Source organism: Erithacus rubecula (assembly GCF_903797595.1).
Source record: "Erithacus rubecula genome assembly, chromosome: 16".
NCBI lineage: Eukaryota > Metazoa > Chordata > Aves > Passeriformes > Muscicapidae > Erithacus > Erithacus rubecula.
In genome coordinates, this window is record NC_136668.1 from 5,426,274 (window position 1) to 5,448,951 (window position 22,678).

Consider the following 22,678-nt stretch of genomic DNA (forward strand, 5'->3'; position numbering starts at 1 on the left):
ACAAGCTGTCCCTTTTCCCTGCCCAGCTGTTGGCAGCTTGGAGAGGGTCACACCAAAAGCTGGTGACAGAGAACTCTGGTTGTGTACAAGAGGGGGACCTCGAGGGTGTCTCCCCCAGTCAAGGAGCTCCCCTGCTTGAGTCACTTCAATGCAGTTGGATAACATGGAATGTTCTGGGAGCAATTCCCTGTTAACAAATCATGAAGCTCTTGCACCCTTGGGGTTTTCTTCACCTTCAAATTTTTTTGTCCTGTATTGCAATATGAGCTTCCCTCTGTATGTGTGTGTATGTGTGTGTCTGTATCTTTGGGGTTTTTTTGTTCTTTTTCTTCAGAAAGATGCCAGTAACTTTAATTGAGAGTTGCTTTTTCATGCCAGCAGCTTCCTTTTGTGTGATCTTTACTTCTCTTCTAAGCAGTCACACGTATTTTATTCTATTTCTCTGCTTTGTTTGGAGAATTGGATGTTCCCTGAGTTCCTGCCCTTATGTGTAAAAGACTGGAATTCAAGAGATACATAGAATTTAAGGGGAAATTCTGTTATGACATACATATCCAGGCAATTTAATAAATCTTACTTAAAATTCCTAATTGTTTGCACAGGAGGTATTGAAGTGGAGGATTTCAAGGCTCTTTAAACATACTTTTTGGCCTTTCTTTTTTATTTTTTTCAGCCTGTTCAATAAATACAATTGTATTTGCTGAATACAATTCAGTATGTAGTCTGTAGTCAGCCTGTAGTTCTAACTCAGGCATGTATTCATCTGCACAGCACATCTGCAAGTAGATATTTATTTTTTTACTTCTTTGTTTGATGTGTAGCTTAAAGAAATATTTAGGGTGTTGAGTAGTTTTAAATAAAATGTTCTTTCAAAAAAAAAAAAAAAAAAACCAGAAAAATAAGAAGCAGGCAGCCAGTCAGAGCATGCTGCTGACAAACAGCTGAGTGCCACAGAGAAGCTGCTGCTCTCTGAGCCTTCTCTGGAAAGCAGCAGCTGTGCTGAGCTTTGTGCTGCACTGAGAGCCTGCCTTCATTCTCAGCCATTTGTCAATCAGTGTCACTGCCCTGCTTCAGAGCCCTGGGCTGCTGCCTCTGCATGGCTCCAGCCCATTCTGCCACTGTCCAGACTCACTCACAGGGGCCTCACCTCTCACTCAACCAACACTCTATTTCATTGACACCTGTTTAGTTCCCTGTTTGGGGTTTGAGTTTATTTCAGTTGAAGTATTACTCTGTAGAAAATGACTTGTGAGTGTGCCTACCATAACAATGTGTCATTTTTATTTGTGTGCCCTTGCTTTGGCTTTAACTAAGCCCTGCAGGCTTAGGAATTGAAGGATTAAAAAATAACAATAGCAAATAAAAAGCATAATTTCATTTTCAATGTTGCTAGGTACCTCATTCTATGTACCTCATTTATTATTTGCTAGATAGCTGTAGGCATACCAGGAGCTCACTGAAGGAATGAAGAGAAAATATGAAAACAGTGATTATCCTCTAAAATCCAAATTAAACAGGCTATTGTCATTACTGCTTTTATGTCATTACTCTAAATTCTTTAGGTACCATCATATCCCAGGCTACTTTTATTTGCTGCAGTTCTGTAGTTAACAGCTGTAATGAGAAGAGGAGGATTGAAATGTAATTTAAATGTTCCCCTTGAAACTTGTGTGCATCCTGTGAGTGAGGGAATACTGTTCTGTAGAACACACTGCTCACTGCAGGGACTCTGCACCCACAGGACCCCGGGCCCAGCCTCACTGAAGTCACTGGAAGGGCTCCAGTGTCACGATGTGTGACATGAGGCCATGTGGAAGGATAAACATGAGATCTGGTATTGCAGACTGTGGCTGTGCACACCTGCACTAAATGCTGCTTGGAGAATAAATGGCTGATGGCATAGGATCAGAAGGATTTGAAAGACACAAGCTCTTGATTTACTTCTGCTTTTCCATGTGCAAACTGAACAGAGGCTAAAAGCATAATGCTTTTCTCTAAGTGGCTCTGAGATACCACTTAGAGACATTTTCCTTCAACTCTCCTATTTTCTTTTTTTTTTCTTTTAATTGTACTGAGAGGCTAACTCTTCCATCAGAGTTTGGAAACTTTAAAAAGAGCAAGGTTTCTCTAACTTCTCTTTCCCTGGCTGCTCTTTCCCTTCCTTTTTTTCAGAATGATTTGCCCCACCTTAAGTGGGAGTTCTGATGATTCTGACTGAAACCACAAATTGGTTGGGCAGATTTTATGTTTTAGTTTACCTAAAATGTTTGTTTTGGACTTTAAAGTAGTTTATACAATGGAAAATCTAAATATATGTGGGAAGCTGGACATGTGTACTTGTATACCTGTAGTTTGGGAATCCCAGAGTGAAAAGGTATTCTGCACAGAATTTATCCAAAATTGGATTAGAATTCTTGATGTACTGCCTGGATACTGGAAATTAATTTGCCAAGTTCAAAAATGAACTAATCACCTTACAGTTTAGTCTCAGAATAATTTCACTGTAGATGAAACCTGGGAGTGTTCTCTTGGAAATATATCCACTCTCCCTTTTTGAACCAATAACAGACCATATTATGATTTTTGCTTTCATAGTGATTCTGATTGTGATATCTTTCATATGCTTGTCACAGATTCCTGAGGGCAACGCTAGAAAATATTCTAAAATCTTTTTTGCTGTTTGAATTGTGAATTCATATGTACCTGTAGTAAAGCTCCCAACTTCCAATTCCACAGGAAAGCTGGAGATAGAGAGAGGGGGCTGCATTAGTGTTTCACCTTTAGCAGCAGCTAGAAAAGTGTGAGACACTCGAACTGCTGTTGCCTGTACTCCGCCTGTTCTGTGAATAAATAGGTTGTCAATCTAGCACTTTAAGAAAGCACTTTATTCTTTTTTAACCTTGCTTCTTGACATTTTCCATTAAGCATACTGTAATGGAAAAGATGAGGAGAATTTCTCTACACACCAGGAATAGCAACCTGTCTGCTTAGCACGAAGGGCCCTTTTCTGTGCGGTGACTGAGAGCTTCATCCCACGCTGGATTGCTGCTTGAGATGAGATGCTGATAGCCCTTCCCTGTGTGGCTGTGGCTGCCTGGCTCTGGGAGGATTCCCCAGCCAGCCAGGAGGCAGCACACAGCTGAGAGTGGCTGCAGAATGAAGGCAGGCTCTGCCAAAGCACTGAGGGCTGGGTGTGCTTCCTGCAGTGAGCCTGCCCAGCAAAGGCCATCTGTCCAGCTGTGCCTCTGAGCCTTGGCTGAGCCTCTGACAGCTCCTCAGGCAGGCACTTTGTCACCCTGTCCACTCTCCAAACCCCTTGATGGCCACCAAGCCCATGAGATACGTGCAAATCCTGTGTTACAGGAGATGCTCATCAGTAATAATCACTGCTCACATGCATCGGTAGGAAGATTTTAATAGAGATAGTCAGTGCAATTCTTAAATATAATATAAATATATGTAGACTAAATATAAATATAAATATAAATATAAATATAAATATAAATATAAATATAAATGTAAATATAAATATAAATATAAATGTAAATATGAGTATTATTCCTCTTTTAGAAGAAAACTGTTATTACTACATCAGAATGTTTTCTGGTTGGTCTAACAGACTAGAATGCTATATAGATACTTGCTTTCAGAAAGGCAAAACCACAAGTCCATATAGACATGTACAGAAACATAGCCATGCAAAATTCCTAATTAGTTGTCCATTACTTTAAGCTTTTTCAAATTCATCATTAACTCAATAGGTCTTTTAAGGAAAACATTATTGTCCAGTCACTTGGATCTTATTGTAGTGCAGTGCCGTTCATTCCCTTCCTTGTGATATTTGTGCCATTCAGACTCCAGGTCTGCCTTTGGAAGGCTGCAGTGAAATAAGCTCTGAGGAGGTAGCATCGTGTTTCCTAGCGACACCATGTCTGTGGCAGTGATGCTGCCTTCCCTCTCTGCTCTAAAGGCAAACTCATGTCCATTAATCCCCAGCTGCACTTAAAACTTTTCAGGGGTTTTGTGAGCTCCCTGCTGTTCATGTTTTCATCTTGCTCATTCGCTGCAAGGCAAACGCTTCAGTGGTTTCGTTCTCCTCGGTGCCTCGGTGGAAAACCAACCGCGTGGGTATCTCACAATTGCTGTTTGTTTTTCATTTAAAACAAATAATTTCTTCTACACCGTGATGCCTTCCCTCAAACAGTATCGTTTTGGTCATTCAAATAACCTGACAAATGAAAGAGATAAATTGAATGTCTTGAAAATATACTACCTATGCTGTAAAAGTAATTTTTTTTTTTTTTAACTTAAGATATGTAGTGGCAAAATAACTCTAAATTTAGCTGAAAGGAGCATTTTGGTTTTTTAACACAACAAAAATAACATTGAAATAAAACTTGTAAGACTTGTTTCTATCTGCCAACAGCTTTCTGTGCAACATGAGCTGAGTAGTCTCTGACCTGTTGTGATACCAGCTGTGTGAGTTCCAGGGATACCACTTTGTTGGATGGGAAGCTCCTGCAGCATTGTGAGAATGAGTCTGGGGTCAGAGAAACTGCTCTCTGACTTCACCTGGCTGCAGACAAGGCAGCTGGGAGGAGCAGGAAGAGACAAACTCAGAGCTGTGGCTTTCTGAACAGGTTTATAAAAGCACATACCTGTTGTCAGGCAACACAGCCCACTCCTCCTGCTCATCCTCACAAAGAGATGCTGTGAGAGGTTGGCTACAGGCCTCAAATCTTCTGTCACCCCACAGACAAACACTCATGCTTGTGTGGATTGGTAGTTGACGGATTTGGTTGTATATACCAAGGCTGCAGTTTGGTTTTCTTACCTTTTTTCATAATGAATATTCAGTAAGATACAATAGTGTCTCCTGAGACTCATTTACTTCCAGGAAAAAGGAGTTGAGGTATTTTATCACCTATGGACATTTGTTGGAACGTGTAAGCAGCTTAGCTAATTTATATTTTTGTTCCTAATTTGGCTCTTGCTATACAATAAGACATGTTGTATTCATAGTCAATTCAAAACATACATCTCTGGGGGAATACCTCTTCTAATATGTTTTTCAGAAAGTGTAAGATGTGTCAACAAAATAAAAGTAAACTTAGTGTTAAATTAGCAGGTATTCTAAAATTACCATCAATTAAGGAAAATGTTTTCAAAAATATTTATTTAAACTTTGTGTTTAGACGCGTTCTGGAGGATGATGCAGCACTCAGTACAAAAAGTCCTCTGAGCATTGATGAGCTTGTTGAAGATGTTCTCCCTCATGTCTACGTACATACAGTGGGAGAAATAAGAGATCATCTTCTGTCAGCAGACTGTCATTTCTATCAGCTCAAGGTCTGGACCTTTAGAGGGTTCTTAAAAGATGTTACAGCAGGTAGGGCTGCTCCTCCTTCGGCTTGAGCTAGATCCCCGTTTCTCCAGGCTGTCCCCTCCCAGGTGTTCTGCCAGCGGCGGGGCCGAGGCTTTTTGTCTGCACAGTAACACGGCCTGAGCGAGGGCTGGGATCCCGCGGGCTCACCTGGTGCGTTTGTGCTCGCAGACGGCTGCCCGGACCTGTGCAACGGCAACGGGAGGTGCACGCTGGGCCAGAACAGCTGGCAGTGCGTCTGCCAGAGCGGATGGAGGGGCGCGGGATGCAGCGTGGCCATGGAGACCGCCTGTGCCGACAGCAAGGACAACGAGGGAGGTGAGCGACCCTTTCCATCGCAGGGCTGCGGAGCCCTGGCCTGGCTGCCCCGTCTCTGTCCGGCAGAGGCTCCGTGCCAGCCGCGGGCTCGGGGCACCGGGGTGGCGGAGGGGTCCCTGTGCCCTCGGAGCAGCTGAGAGAGCTGACAGAGCCCTGCTGGCCCTGTCCTGGCCGTGCCGTGCTCTCCTGTGCACGGCCCCTGCCCCGCTGTCCCTTGCTGTCACACTGCACAGCCCCTGTCCCTTCTGACACACTGCACAGCCCCTGTCCCTTGCTGTCACACAGCCCCTGTCTCTTGCTGTCACACAGCCCCTGTCCCGTACTGACACACTGCACAGCCCCTGTCCCTTGCTGTCACACTGCACAGCCCCTGTCCCTCCTGACACACTGCACAGCCCCTGTCCCTTGCTGTCACACAGCCCCTGTCCCTTGCTGACACACAGCCCCTGTCCCGTACTGACACACTGCACAGCCCCTGTCCCTTGCTGACACACAGCCCCTGTCCCTTCTGACACACTGCACAGCCCCTGTCCCTTGCTGTCACACAGCCCCTGTCCCTTGCTGACACACAGCCCCTGTCCCGTACTGACACACTGCACAGCCCCTGTCCCTTGCTGACACACAGCCCCTGTCCCGTGCTGTCACACTGCACAGCCCCTGTCCCTTGCTGTCACACAGCCCCTGTTCCTTGCTGTCACACAGCCCCTGTCCCTTCTGACACACTGCACAGGCCCTGTCCCTTGCTGTCACATAGCCCCTGTCCCTTGCTGTCACACAGCCCCTGTCCCTCCTGACACACTGCACAGCCCCTGTCCCTTGCTGACACACAGCCCCTGTCCCTTGCTGACACACAGCCCCTGTCCCGTACTGACACACTGCACAGCCCCTGTCCCTTGCTGTCACACAGCCCCTGTCCCGTGCTGTCACACTGCACAGCCCCTGTCCCTTGCTGTCACACAGCCCCTGTCCCTTGCTGACACACAGCCCCTGTCCCTTCTGACACACTGCACAGCCCCTGTCCCTTGCTGTCACACAGCCCCTGTCCCTTGCTGACACACAGCCCCTGTCCCTTGTTGTCACACTGCACAGGCCCTGTGCCAGGCTCTGCACAGCTGGGTGATGTGCTCAATGGGCGTGCAGGGTAAGGGCTCACATCCCTGCTCTTTTCTCCCTGCCCTTTGTCAGGCATGTCCCTATCAAATATAGGACGTGTCCTATGTTTCCCTTCTAAGATGTTTTTCTGATTCTGTAGAGCCTTCCACGGTGGACTGAAAGCAGGTCTGAGATGTGTTTTCTAAACAAGATTGGTTCATTTGCCTCTTCATTTAAAGCAACTTTCTTACTCCTTTCAATATAATGTCTTTACTAAGATTCACATGGATTCACATCACTTAGATTCTTTTTTATGTGCTTCTGCTCTCTGTTATAAACCAAACATCTGACACAGCTTTCTTCCTTGAGACTCCTTCCCTTTTCTTTGGCCAGTAATTGGTGTAAAGAAAACATCTGCTACTTGCTGATTAACAAATATTTTATAAATGTATTTCCTAAAACTGCAAAGTAACATTTGGCTGTATCAAGGGTAGAATTGTCATTAGACTGAGTGCTTTAATTTTAATAAGATTTATGGGTTTAGAAACTCTAAGTCCCAAACTGAGAAACGTGTGTTTGGTTTTGATTATATGATATTAACCACACCTGAATATCATCAACTAGTTTTAATTTGTAAATCCTCAGTTAGTTCCTTGGTTTTACATGCTCAGTGCTTACAAAAGTATTTTAGAAGTTCTAAAGCTAGTTTAGTTTCCTCTAAAACTAGAAGTTGCTTTGTATCTGTTACTGAATTGTGAAGAGCAGAGTCGAACTGTCAGAGTACATTAATGGGCATTTAAGAACACAACTAAACCCACTAAACTTGTGTTAATATTCAGTGTAAGAAACTAAAAGGTGAAATGCTTAGATTTGCAGTTTTTACATGCTTTGAAGATTATAAAGGGAAATTTGAAAACTTATGTATTATTAGAATTTCCTCAAAGAAAGGAATAAGGTGAAATGTTATTAGAAAAACTGGGATAAGAGGTTTATTTATCTATCCAGAACATTATTTTGCACTTGTGAAACAGACAGGTAAGCAGTAGAGAAAATGACCAGTGACACTATTCAGCTGCTCATCCTAATGAAAAAGTGTAGAACTTAAAACTTATTCAAGGAAGGAAGACAGGAGCTCTTCAGAGGCAAAGAATACAGAGAGAATTGCCATACAAGAGATACATAATATTATGTATTAATAATTAATGCAGAATTGTGTATTCCATTATCATGCAAGTTGCATGGATTTTGGTTTACCATAGTAAAATACCTGAAAGAAAATTAGCTGGACTAGCTGAAGGCTGGAAAGGTTTAGGGAGAACTCTTCAGATGTTCCCATTGCTTGCATTTTAAGTAATTTTTTTCCAGGGACCAGAGAGGTTACTGGTGAGTGTAAATAGTTTGGAAATTTAAGCTTGATTCAAGATCCAAACAACCTGAGAAGTCCCTTTGACCCCAAGTTTTTTGAGAAAGGTGAAAATTAATCTCTTCTGACCCTTTGCTCAGCACTTTAATTCAATGTTCATTCCTGTTCTTAATAGTCTCCTCCTTATTAATTCCCATGGAATGTTTGTATAAGGGAGCTCAGGTGCTGTTTCTCCACCAGCTTGCCAGGCATTCCTGAAAAACCAGAGTCACTTTGAGCCACGCTGTGTTTGCTGCACACAGCTCCCCTCAGCTGTGCCACTGCAGTGCTCACAGTCCCCACCATGCCTTGGGGGTTTGTGCTGCTGCAGAATGCTCAGATTTATTTTGGGGTTCAGATTTCTCTGAGATGTCATGGAGTCCTGTCCCATGTATGCAGGGAGGACAGAGGCATTGTCCTGACCACCTGTTTGTTGAATTCACAAGAACTACAACAAAACTCTGAAACTAATATAATGTTAATCACTTCACAATTAATATCTCAGAATGCAATCTTGCCTTTGCCTAAGATGTGCTGCTCTTTACATGTCTGGTTCACTACACCCCTGGCCAGGTATCTGTCCTCTGACCTCTGTGTTTATAGGGGAGTTTGCAGGAATGGAGAGGCTGGAAGGGATGTGTGTTCTGTGCTTCAAGCTGCACCTTTGTGTAATTGTGACTCTGTGCACAAAGGAACAGATAAAATTAAGTTTTCTCATTAGACAAAGCTGAAAAGTGTACTATGGGAATCAATATTAAAGATCCAGCTAGTTACCAGAAACCCAAGTTTAACATAAAATGCAAGTTTATTGGAAGTTAAAAGAGATTGCCTCCCCTCCCAGTCACTCTTTTCATTTGAGACTCAGCTGAGTTTATTTGCAGCAAAGTGTTGAACTCATTTGCTGCTCCATTACCAGCATTGCTCTGTTAACATAAGCAAGTAGTTCTGGGGTAGTACAGAACACACAAGCTGTTCTTTTGGAAGGCAGTAGGGTAGCTAAAAATACTACTTTTTTTTTTTTTGTTGGTGGTGGTTTTTTTTGTCTAAATGAGGTATTCTCTGGACAGCTGAGCCTCCTTCCTTTCTGTCCATCTCCACATGTTAAAATACAATGCCTTCAGCCTGTCACTGAAAGGGAACTATCATTTCCTGTCTTCTGTGGCAGCAGATTTAACACACTTTGGAGCTTTTTCCCTGTTCAGCCATTCTTATTGCAATTGTATCTCACAATCAGATTCAAAGGCCTTGGGCCAAGTCTTCATTTTATGAATGTCAAGGAGAGCCTTGCCACTGACTCCAGAGGGTTTCCCATTTGTCCTGCTTTGTCTTATTATCTGCCACAATGCAAACTCTGTACCATAGTTCAAAAAGAGAAAAATGAAATATTATACTTAATATTTTCTTTCCATTTTAGATTAATGCCCTTTAGTTGGTTTATTCCTAGAAGAGGCAGATGAGTCCCCCTCTTTTTTAGACTTACAAATCTTCATTTTAAATGAGATGTCAGTGTGGATTACTGGCATAAATAAAATGTGATTCCAGAGCAGCAAGAAGAGAGAGTCTCCAGAGCTGCTTTCCCCTCTTAGGGCTGTTAAGGGTGAATGATATGTGGCAACACTGGGAAATTCACCTGCTCTGGTCCTTACCATCACATGTCAAATCAAGATATGGGTTTAACTAGGTCTTTATCCTGGAAGTGCCCAAGGCCAGGTTGCAGGGGCTTAGAGCAGCCTGGAACAGTGGAAGGTGGGACTCCCTATGGCAGGGGGTGGGACTGGATGAGCTTTAAGGTCCCTTCCAACCCAAAACAGCCTGTGGTTCTGTGATTCCTTATGAACTTGTAGGGCTACTATGGTGCATAGGCTAGTTTGCTGAAAAATACCTGAAAGCCTCTTGTTTTTTTTAAAAGGGTTTTGGTTTGGGGTTTTTTTTTGGGTTTTTTTTTAGGTGTTTTTTTTTTTTTTTTCCTATTTCTCTTTAAGGAAGTAGCCTAACTGAAAAGTAAGGGGATGCTGGAACTGACTCACTTTTAAGATCTCTCTAAATTGGAAAGTGCTTCTGTTTTCTAAACCATGTTTGGATTACATAATTTTCTCACTGTGGCTGCTTCTAAAGCTAATATCTTCCCTTAATCAGTCCCTCAGTAATCTAATCATTAAGCATCTTTTGGAGGGATTAGAAATAGCTTTATTTTAAGACCTGTAATTGTGATTACAATATATAATCCCCCTAATAGACATGTATAACTCATTTAATTCACCATGGCTTTATTTTAGGCAATTAAGACATTACTGATGGTATTTTGAGGAATGGGAGAGGATGTGAGATCTTTTATGTTCCTATTTCTTTTGGCAGATTGCATAAGGAAATCACTACTGTGGCTGTTCATACCCATCATTTTGCAATAACTATTTTATAATAATTTGCTTGTTCCTAAATAGAAAAAATGTTTTTAATATCTCAAAACAGTCTCCTTAAATTACATATATTCAACTAAATTTCACCTTAGACTTTGCAGCACCTCCAGCTGCATGAGACAATGGGGTACACTCAGCAAAACTCAGATGTCTTTCCTAAAGTAAAGTTTCACTAAATTTTGGGTGTAGTTGATATTCATCACATTTGGGGAATCTTTGTCCTGAGTGTCTTGGGATAATTTGGGAGAAAGATGTAAGAACCCTGTCCTCTGCAGAGGCAGCTTTGGCACCAGCCCATAATGCCCACTAGGACCTTTCTAGGCTTTTCTTTTCCTCTTTTCTCTCTTCTTCCACCTTTTGCATCTGCTCAAATTTACTTATTTTTATAGTCTTTATTGGAAAGGTAGTTAAAATATGTAATCTCAGAGAAACAAAAACAGGAAATAAGCAAAATTTTGTTAAATATGTTTCGCATCTGATCAGGGTGGAGAGGACAGGTACAGGCAGGTTAAATTTTTTTTAAAAAAAAGCTTAAATGCAATCACTGCTTCTATCACTTCCCAGATCACATTTCTCCTCACAATGTAATTATCTGGACTAAAATTGGTAGGAGAAATAGAGAAAGCAACCCATAGCAGTATAGAATATTAAGCCAAACAGAAATGAGGAATTTCTTATTTGTTATGCAAAGTGGCACTTCCTTTTTAAAATACATTTTAATTTCTTTTCCACTTGGTTTTCCAAAGAGAGATGTGCATCTCTCAGAAGGCAAATTTTCCCCTTCAGTTTGTTACTCTATATCTTTAACCCCACCATGAAGTACAGTTGGTGATAATTCTGTTTGGCACAATACATTAAAGATAATGAATTAGGGAAAGCCAACTATCTGCTCCAGTATGAAATCTCTTCAATTCACAAGAAAAAAGCATTTCTAGTGAAGTTCATTGTCAGGACAGTGCACTTGACTGATTGAAAGTCTGTTTATTTGAGTTGTCTTAGAAAACTCATCTCTGAAATTAGACAGAAGGAGAATAGAAAGAAAAGAGAAGTGTCTTCGTGCAATAAACATTTAGAAAAAAATTGCTTTTAGAAAATTACAAATCCTGTGACTTGATACTGCATCAGGCTTGTGACATTTAAGATAATACAAGTATTTCACAGCACAAAAGCAAATCATGTAATTTAGCTTGCCTCAACAAGCATTGCCTCAGCGGGGGTCTCTAATTTAGCACAGACAAAAGATTTTATGAAGTTCTCAATATAAATACCCAGAATACTCTTGGCACAGAAAATACCTTCCCTCTGCCTGTGCAGCAGTCAGTTGTGGAACATTAAATGCAATCAGGAGCTGAAATCTGTAGTGGATGGGGGCCAGAGTGAGTCACGTGGGCTCGGGTATGAAATCTGTGTCAAAATAGGCACTCAAAGTTTGACAAGAGCTAATGAGTGTGCATGTGTGTGACTGTGTCCCACCTTCATGGCAGCCTCTGATCTCCTGCACACACACCAGCCAGCTCATCCTCCCTGTCCCTCGTGGGATGTGCTACTGCAGTAACTCACCCTCACAACTGGGGAGAAGCAAAAGCTGGAAGCTCAGAGCCTGCAAATTCCATGGTTTGAAAAGGCACCAGGACCCCTGTAGGTGTCTGTGTACACTGGAGCTGGGCAAGCATTTTATTTTTTTCTGAGGTTGTTCTCACCTTACAGCCCTTTGGGTCAGCCTGGCTCTGAGCAAGGAGTGGTTTGGAGTTGGAGTGTCAATTATCCAGAGATCTGAGGGACCCCCAAGCTGGAGCTGCACCTGCAGTGGGTTCCTGCAGCTGGTGCTCTCAGGAATGAGCCTTTACCTGCTGCCAGAGCCCTGGGCAGCACAGGGACCCTGCGTGGGACAGGGACTGGGGCTGCTGCTTCACCACCCTCATCTTCCAGGGTCATTGAAAACCTCATCTGAGTGTTTGGAGGCACAACCAATTTACTTTGTCATTCATTCTACTTTACCACAGCTTGGGATTTACAGTCCAGCTTGTCCTGAAAGGCACTTTTGGGTTACAACAATACCCTGTTTTGCTCACAGTTAGATACAAAAGCCAGTGTTGTAATGAATGTCCTGATAGTTTACAGAGCTGGAGCAAGAATAGAAGCATTCCCTTTCTTGTTAGCACCAGGAACTTTTGAGGAATTATTTTGAATGATACATGACAATATAGATAACAGTAATTAGATCAAACTACAAAACTGTGAAAATTTGGGTTAAATATTAGATAAACTTCCTGGTGATAAGATGTACTGGGCTGTGGCATAGCCTGCCTGTGGAAGCAGTTTTGCATGCAATTTTAGAGCTCAATTAATATATTTCTGTGTTGGCAGAGAAGGCCTTCTCTTTTGATAATCTGATAGAGCATCTCTAATTCTTTCACCTTGGGTATATTAATACTGCACATAATTAAAATCGGTTCATGATAAATTAACTAATTTGCCCTCAGAGTGATCAAAGACCCTTTTGCCCTCAGGGTTTGTAGTAGCTGCTGTTCCCCCCCTCCCCACCTCCATTTTAATCATCAGTCTGAAATGTTTATTGGAAAAAGAAAAATTTCCAGGAATTAGGCTCTGAAAGTCCCCAGCTCCTGCAGCTAGTGAAGTGTAAGGATGCCCTCTGCTGAGCGTGGGCTCAGGAGTTTTGGGTTGGAATCAGAGTTGTCCCTTGCTGGGCACAGAAACCATTGGCTCAGCAAGTTGGATGTCAGGTCAAAGTTCACTTACTCTGGTGTGCATTGTGAATTGAACCTGAAGCACAACCTGCAGGTTTTGAAGAAGTGTGGAAGCTGTAGATAATTTACTCATTGGCATTTAAAAACCCCAATAGCTCAAGCATCAACTCTCTGCAGAATGATGTAGAACCTTTCTAGTTCTGCAATCCAGTAACCTGGACATGATGAGAAATATATTCAGTGGCACTGGAACACTGATGCTGAGAGGTTCTAAACACATTAGAATGGTAATGTGGTAAAATATATCACTATTCCTCCTGAGAGCTTTTTTAGTCCTTCTAATGATGGTGAAGAGGAACACAATAATAAGGCATCATAAATATGACATGCATCAGTAGGTTAATCAATTTTCAGGTATTTCTTTGAAGTTTTCTCTATGCTGTGTAGTGAAGTGTTCCAAAAAGCTTGTGGAACAGTTCACAGGAAGTTGAGAAATGTGTGGATCCATTAGCCAAGTGAACTCTTCAAGAGGGATACCATGTCACTTGCTTCATTTCTGAAAAGATTTGGAAATTCAGAAAAACCATGAACAGCAATGGAGACCTAATCCTGTGCTGCCAATTTAAATCAGACCAAAATTTTCTATTTCTTTCATCTCAGTTAAGGCCAAGTTAGGACTTGTGTTGTTCTCAAATTGTTGGAGAAGGTTCAGCACCATCTTAGCTCCCTCTAGTCTCCTCCCTTTAGCATGCAGAGTATCAGAGAGGTCACTGCCCACTTGAAACTCAGCTGTGTGTGTCATGAAAAGCAGCAAAATTTTGGTGAGGCGAGTGGTGAGGGTTTGTCATTGAATTAAACATATCAATAATTCAACATACCTGAGGAAATTTGGAGGATGACAAGCTCTGAAATATATATTAAAACCTGAAGTACCGAATTCTAATTAAAATTTATGCTAATAGCAAAATTTTCTTTCATGGAAGGTACTTCTTTTCTAGCTCTGGTTTTAATCAGCTGAGCCTAATGCAAATAAATGATTCTTTAACAATTTACTTAATATATAACACTACAATATGGCTGGGGAAATGGGCTGAGAGAAACCTCATGAAGTGCAAGGTCCTGCACCTGAGGAAGAGCAGCCCCAGGCACAAATGTGTGCTGGGAGACACTTTCTTGGTCCTGTGACTGAGCACTGGAGCAGGGTGCCCAATGAGGCTGTGGGGTTTCCATCCTTGAAGACATTTCAGAAGTTGTATGGGCAACCTGGGCAACCAGCATCTGGTAACCTTCCTCAAGCAGGGGGCTGGACCTGATCACCTCCAATCTCAACCATTCTGTGATAACAGTCCAGATAGCAAATCAGGAAAATGTGAGCTAAAACCAGGTCTATTCTGACAGTAACCACTACTCTTTCATGCATGGAGTCAGAGATTTCAGAGCAGCAAAGTCAATAGGAGCAGCAGCTGTGGCTGTGAGCAGCACAGTGGTGTCTGAGCCTTTGATACTCAGCAGCAGTGCCCAGGGCCTGGCTGTGTGTGCTGAAGAGACCCTTGCTGCTGTTGCAACAAGCTGGATCAGCTAGTTCACATAAGGTAAAAATATCCTGAATCCTGAATCTTGCCATCCGAGAAGAAATTACTACAGGGGAATATAGCCATATAAGTAATAATGTTCTAGAAAGCAAATTATGTTATGCTCTATGCCTGGATTTTCTTAATATTATTATAAGTATCTGAAAGCATCTGAGTCTGACTTCACAGAGCTGCAGCAAAACCTTCTTACATGGAAGGAATCACGGGCAGGTTTTTCCCTGCTGCTGAATGGAGATGCTTCCAGCCTCCCAGGTCCTGAACTGGCAATTCAGAGCAGTTTGATTGCCTGCTTGATTGTTTGTGAGATAACGGTGAGATTGGCAGTGGCAGGGTAATTTACTGAAGATTGCAATGTCAGACAATATCCAAGGGGGCTTGTGAGCATAAAGATGTGATTCACATGACTGACAGGAGCCTGAGGGATGGATGTGCCCATTCCAAGTTCGTGGTGTCATCACAAGTGCTTGGCTACGGCATCCCATAATCGGCTGCATGATGAGGTAGTTACAGGCAGAACTTATGCTCACCTCTAATAACAGGTGCAGCCAAAATATGATGCAGTTTGAATAGGTAAATGTAAATTGATCAGAGGGAGTAATTTATATCCTGTGGTTGTTCTAGTGTGTTGATAGGATTTCTTTGCCTGGTGGTCATCTGAGTAACAGATCTGAGTGGAGTAAACAGTGGGCAAAGCTCAATTTATAGTTGTAGTGGTCTCACAGACTGGGGAAAAAGCTGAGAAATTCTCAGAGCTTAATAGGAAAACTACCTTGAGTTATACCCTGAAGCTAATGATGTCCTCAGAACGATTATATAAAGTGGGGAGAAAATGAAGTGTAGCAAAACAGAATTCCTTCAGCCTCTTTGGAAAGGATTTTAAGACAAATGGAGCTATTAATGTGAATAGGCCAGTGACCTTAAAGCAACATATAGCTCTCGCAACAAGGTAGTTTGTCTGACTTAAATCTCCTTAGAGGCTGAATGAAACATTGTCAGCATACCTTGGCAATTTTGTTTTTAAATCAGGTCGGGCACAGTCATTTCAGGCACACACAGTGAGTTGGAAATACAATGCTAAGTGTAAAATGAGAAAGCTTTTTTATAGTTTTAGATTTTTTTTTCCTTTAGATTGTTGTTTTTCCAGTTATCACTGTGCTGGTCCATTGTGCTCTTGAAAATCCTGAAAATGTATGAGTCATGATCTTAACCTAAGGTACTTTTGTCTGCTTCAATACTGGAATGCTCTCTCTTGTGTATGGTATTCAGTGTATGCCTAGGCCTTATTTGTAGTCAAAAATCAGATTGATACACCATGGGAAGTTTTACAGACATAAGTAGATTGCAGATTGAACTTCTGATTCTTGCCAGAGTAGATAAACATGTTTCTAAATTGTTAGAGATGATAATATTTTAAAGAAAATGGTTATTAATTTCTAAATCATAGTAGAACTCCATTGAGAGAACATATTTCAGTTAAATTATGACACCAAATGAAGAGATGATGATTGAACTGTTACAGTGTGTGCTAAAATTGTTATTTATCTAAGTATACAGATTGATCTCCCCCTTGATTCCCTTTTAATTTCTGGTGTTAAAATTCCAGGGTTTTTTTCTTTATAATGCATCTTAAGAAATATTCTTGATGGAAAACCTAATCTGTAATATGATGACTGAACCCATCAACTTTGTGACTGATCCTTCCTTATCCAAGCATGCACATAAGATGTGAGCCAGGTATCCATGGGGAGTGGGACTTCCTGCAGCCCTTTCCTGGGAACTGCCAAAATTGCTACAGTAGAATTTGTGTTTTATTTCAGTGATAGTCGTCATCCCCATCTCCTCTCAGCTCCAAACAACAGCTAAACATGCAAATAACCTAAACAAAAATCCTTTATTTCTTCCACTTCTTTTTGCCTAATTTCATCCCTTGCCAGATTTCTTGGGATTTGTTCTCCTCTAACCCTGGTTTACATTAACTGTAGTGGTTTTTAAGCAGTGTGCTCAAATGCATCATCCTCATGGCATTATTGACTGACTTACCAGGTTGTCCTTGTTTGAAGGAGAGGTGTTTTCTAAGAAAGGCAGGAGCCTCTGTTTGAAATTGAGAATGTAAACCCCCTCCCTCCAAATTATTATAATTTTGAAATTAAGGGGATCTCAGACAAAGATTTGGGAAATAGGAATAACAGTTCTTTACTAGGAAAATTAAAATAGAGATACAGTATTACAGAGAACAAACCCAAAACACTGCCAGAGTCAGAATACAACCTGCCATCCCATCAGTCAGGGTGTTGGCAGCAGTCCCATTCCATGGTGGCTGCATCCTCCTGCAGTGGCAGATGTGGTTCAGCTGGAGCAGCTGGTTCAGCTCCTGGAGAAGGTGCAGTTTCCTCTGAAGGTCCAGGGATGATGTGGAAAGGTCCAGTGTTCCTCTGGAATCCAGTGGAAAGAAGATACCTTGCTGTCCAAAATCTCAGTTTTTATCTGGGTGGGAAAGGCTTGGCTCCTCCCCTGGGTGGAGCAGCTCCCAGTGGGATGATGTAATTTTATCAGTCATGCACTGGGACTGAATGGCCCAGCAGCAGGTGAGATCTTCCTGGAGGGAGGATGGGCTGAGGAGAAGATAAAGATGATTGCCCCAGCTGGTTTAAAGATGGCCCATTAGCAGAGAATATGTGCCAGGAGATAAGGGTCACTGCCCCACCCAGCTTCAGCAGATGGTGACAGAACACACATTTCTGGTCACACCCTGTATTGCAACCCCAGCCGCAGGTTCAGGGCACAGGGATGGTATAAGAGTGAACTTTAACAGCTCTTCCCAGCACCATTCCATGGCTGTTACTGCTCCGTGCTGGATCTCAGTGCCTGTTGCCTTTCAGATGGCCTGGTGGACTGCCTGGACCCCGACTGCTGCCTGCAGGCCACCTGCCAGAACAGCCTGCTGTGCCGGGGCTCGCGGGACCCGCTGGACATCATCCAGCAGAGCCCCGGCACGGCCGCCGGCCGCTCCTTCTACGACCGCATCAAGCTGCTCGTGGGCAAGGACAGCACCCACATCATCCCCGGGGAAAACCCCTTCAACAGCAGGTGAGAAACACCTCCAACAGCAGCTGAGAAACCCCCTTCAACAGCAGGTGGGAAACACCTCCAACAGCAGCTGAGAAACCCCCTTCAACAGCAGGTGAGAAACCCCCTCTAATAGCAGGTGAGAAACCCCCTCCAACAGCAGGTGAGAAACCCCCTCTAACAGCAGGTGAGAAACCCCCCCCAACAGCAGGTGAGAAACCCCCTTCAACAGCAGGTGAGAAACCCCCTCCAACAGCAGGTGAGAAACCCCCTCCAGCAGCAGGTGAGAAACACCTCCAGCAGCAGGTGAGAAACCCCCTCCAACAGCAGGTGAGAAACCCCCTCCAACAGCAGGTGAGAAACCCCCTCCAACAGCAGGTGAGAAACCCCCCCCAACAGCAGGTGAGAAACCCCCTCCAACAGCAGGTGAGAAACCCCCTCCAGCAGCAGGTGAGAAACACCTCCAGCAGCAGGTGAGAAACCCCCTTCAACAGCAGGTGAGAAACCCCCTCCAACAGCAGGTGAGAAACCCCCTCTAATAGCAGGTGAGAAACCCCCTCCAACAGCAGGTGAGAAACCCCCTTCAACAGCAGGTGAGAAACCCCCTCCAACAGCAGGTAAGAAACCCCCTCCAGCAGCAGGTGAGAAAACCCCTTCAACCCCAGCAGGTGAAAAACCCTCTCCAACAGCAGGTGAGAAAGCCCCTTCAACCCCAGCAGGAGCAACTGGGAGTGTGACACTGGGTCTGGGTGGTTGCTGAATGGGAAAATTTCTGATTTTATTTGTGTTTTAGCAGGAGGTGCTGCTTGGAGGTGCTTCATCTCAGGCACTGATCACACTGAGGCCACGCTGTTGCAGCTTATGATGTGGCCTCTATTTTATAACACTTGAGTTTTATTAGCTTTTTAACATTCTGGCAACACCCAGAAGGTTTCTTCCACTGAGTAGGAGCCTCTGAGGTTTGTATTTTATGAAGACTGCAGTCTAGAAAAAGGCAAAATACAAACTAGTTTCCAGTTAATTTTTAATGTAGTGCCATTAACACAAATTTCAATAATGGAATAGCATTTCAAATAATTTCAAATCGATTTATGGAGTTTTATTATTTATTCCTTACATAAAACCATTATACTTGTAGCATTGATCCACCTGACTAGGTTTTATTTTTCTTCTTGCTTTTTTTTCCCTTTTTCTATACTTGTTTTCTGAGATTATTAATTATATATTTGCAATGAATCTAAAAGCCAGCACATCATTAATAAATATTTGATGTCATTGTATGCTTACAAGAAGATTGGTATTTTATCAATATTATATAAAGAAGGCTCCAAGGAAAGATGCTAATAAATTGATGAGTATATTAATTATGTTCATATCACCAAAGTTAAAACAGAAGAAAGAGTTTCATTTGAGATAGCATCCAAAGGATTGTACTTCATTACAGGAAACTTTTTTCTCAGTCAGGATCCCATTACAGGCTTAGTGAGTGATGTAGAGCATGTCCCTAAATATTTGTCTGTGAAAAGAGGATCATAATATTTCTGGATACACCAGGCAGGTCCCCATTGTCCTCACCCCTGAGCTGCACACAATCATTTCCTTATTCCATCAGGAAACCTCTGTTGGATCCTACTCTGTGTAATATAGATTTTATGCTATTCTATAAAATACTCCATGCATACACATGGAGTTCAAAACCATATTTTAAAATGGTTCTGTTTGCACCTAAATTTGTGGTGGTTTTTCTTTTTTCATCTTGGAAGTGTTTAAGGCCAGGTGGGATGGGGATTGGAGCAGTCTGATGCAGTGGAAAATGACCCTGCCCATGGTGGGGGGTTGGAACAAAATGATCTTTAAGGTGCATTCAAATCCATTCTATGATTCTATGAATTAGTGCTCTAGACTAAAAAGGAGCTGATAATTTCAATCCTGAGCCGCCTTTAACAAAGAAAACAACTCATTGGAATTTTTTTTAACGTTCCTTGTGGTAGGAGTTCTGTTATGTTCATCTGAGCTACACTGAAGATTTTAACATATCTTTGTAAATGACCTATTAATGATGTTAAAATTGGCCTTCACCTCCAAGTTCTGAAGGTACTTCCAGTAATTCTATGGCTCAGCTGTCATTTTGGTACCAATTCTAGGCAAACCTAATATATAGTGTCAAATTGTAAGTTCTAGAAATAATGGGTTTGTTTTTTAGAGGTGCCACAAAGTTCAGGTCCCAACTTTTCCATATACTGGAGCTGCCATAGTCTCAAAAAGCAGCTCCCACATTTGTAAGCTGTTTGCTTAGCTCAATCTGTCATTCCATTGAAAGACTTGAAAAACTGAGACAAAATAATGGTTTGGGCCTTTTTTTTCCAGACAAAAAACTTAGAACTTATAAGTAAAAATGTTATTTCCTACTCTATTGCTAAAGCAATAAATAACAAAATTTATTTATGGCAAAAATAGATAAATCTCGATTTTTTTTTTCTGTGCAGAAACAAGATGAAATGAAGTTTTCAGGGAAAAAGAACCTACAAGGTTTTAAACATTTAAATTCCCTGGTTAAAAAAATAATTCTTGTATCAGTTAAATTTGTCTGTTACACTTTTAAAAGATTACCAAAAAAAGGTGATTAGATGTGTGACTATTAGTCAAAACATTGCTTCTTATAAATCCATATTTTAGCTACATTTTAGCTTATTCTAATATCCATTGTGTTCTTATTTAGAATTTTAGAAATAAAAGGGAATATTATTGACCAAAATATTTTTATTCAAATTATTTCCTGAATTATTTAAATTGAATGTGGAAAAAATTAAGTCATGGGCATTATTAGTTTTCTTCTGCCCTCTGACAATTTCTTTCTAAATCTACTTTCTGCACAGTTTCCCTAGAGAAGCTTGAGTGACTTTTTTCCTGCAACTACTTCTGTGTGTTTGTCACATAAAATAATTCAAGCAAAATGAATAATGCCAAGACAATTATCTTGGTCCAATGTGTTCCTAAGCAGATTTTTCTCAACAGGTTTTAATTTCTATTAAGTTCCACATTCTGTTACAAAATGTCGATTTTGCAAATTAAAATTTGACCTGAAGGGTCAAGAAACACTTGAAAGTCCTAAAAGAAAAGTAACAGAAATGGCTCATTTTTATTAATTAGATTTTTTTAATGTAATACTGAAGAAAATATTGCACCCTGTTTGGAATAAAAATATGAGGGAATAGTTGCTAAATAGCCAATATAATACAGTTAGAAATGTACTTCACAGCCCCTGAACATCTCAGAGTGGGCAGAAAATACCTGGTGTGACTGATGAAAGGAGCTGTTCTCTGCCAGGGTCCTCCCAGAGCCCAGCAGAGCTCAGCCCAGGTTAATCCCCCTGTCCAGCTGGGCCAGGCATTCCTGGTGCAGGGAGCTGTGCCTGGAGCTGTGGGAGCAGCCCCAGCCCTGCTGGGAAGGGCTCTGCCTTCCCTGTCTGCCAGCAGAGCAGAGCTGGTGGCTCATGCTAGAAGATAGATTAATATATAGAAGACTGGTGCATATATAAAGAAGACTAATGAATATATAAATATTTACACCCATGACTACAGCAAAGTGTGATTTTACAATCCCTGAGGTTAAGAGGACATCACTCTCTCCCTGTTTTCACCTCCAGTTTTCGCATTTCCAGTGTAGCAATGGGAGCCATCTACAAAGAGCTTTTCCTTTTCCATTGCCCTTTTACCAAACAGCTTCCCCCCTCCCCAAGCTGCTTCTCTCAGGGTACAGAGGAGATGGAAAGGAAAGGAGCCAGGGGCTGGAAACTCCTCTCCAGCTGGGAGCAGCAGCACTTTGTGCCTGCTGTGCACTTAGCAGCAGCAAAGCACTTGCCAAAGAGAAAAAACTGACTGTGCCTCTTAGAGGAATAGCTCATCTTCATCTCCCTTAGGTTAAACAAAGCTGCTTATCCTGCTGGCCAAAGAAATGCTTTGTCTTGCCTGTGTGCAAAGCTGGACTTTAAACCAAACCCTCCTCTTGGCAAAATGCAAGCAAGGGTTCCAAATCAGGAATGCAGTGTACAAACATCAGTCATCCCCTAAGATGAGGGAGTTTGAACCTTGACACGAAGAACTGGTCCTATAAAACAGAAATGTGGCATTGCACCATGTTTGTCGAGTGTGTTAGGCACCCCCAGGTGTGGCTTTGTACCCTGCAGGGAGGTTTTGGGGTTTCAGTGTGCTGCAGGGGTGCAGTTGAGGGAGCTTTGTACTCTGCAGAGCCTTGCTGGACAATGGGGCAAACCCTTGTTAGGCAAGAAAAGCACTGACTGCCATTCTGTGTACACTGCTCACTGTGTACACAAGCACTTTCTTGATTAAGGTGTATAGAAGGAGCTGGGCAATACTGTGGTCCCTCAGTATTCTAAAAACCTTTGGAGTAAACTGCATTTAGAGTAAATCAGGTACAAGTGTTCCACTCCTTCACTTACAAACAACATAACTGCACTTCTGCAATGAGCTTTAATACCTTGAATTCTTTTTCAGCCTCGTGTCTCTCATAAGAGGCCAAGTGGTGACCACAGATGGGACTCCCCTCGTTGGGGTCAACGTGTCGTTTGTCAAGTACCCAAAGTACGGCTACACCATCACTCGCCAGGACGGCACGTGAGTGTCCCTGCTCCCCCCCGAGCCCCTTGCTGTGCAGTGTCTCTGCTGACTAGCAGATGGTGT

The 22,678-nt window shown here is 42.3% G+C and overlaps 1 protein-coding gene across 4 annotated transcripts in view; it reads left to right on the forward strand.

The window, feature by feature from the left end:
* Positions 1 to 22,678, forward strand: part of TENM2 (teneurin transmembrane protein 2) — a gene marked incomplete at its 5' end in the record, with an annotated part of 475,212 nt that overhangs the window by 414,210 nt on the left and 38,324 nt on the right. For all 4 annotated transcript variants that reach the window (XM_079319918.1, XM_079319917.1, XM_079319915.1 and 1 more), the window contains 3 exons: positions 5,555 to 5,701; positions 17,792 to 17,999; positions 22,493 to 22,612. In XM_079319918.1, coding sequence (XP_079176044.1) covers positions 5,555 to 5,701; positions 17,792 to 17,999; positions 22,493 to 22,612 — 475 coding nt within the window. The remainder of the gene's footprint in view (positions 1 to 5,554; positions 5,702 to 17,791; positions 18,000 to 22,492; positions 22,613 to 22,678) is intronic.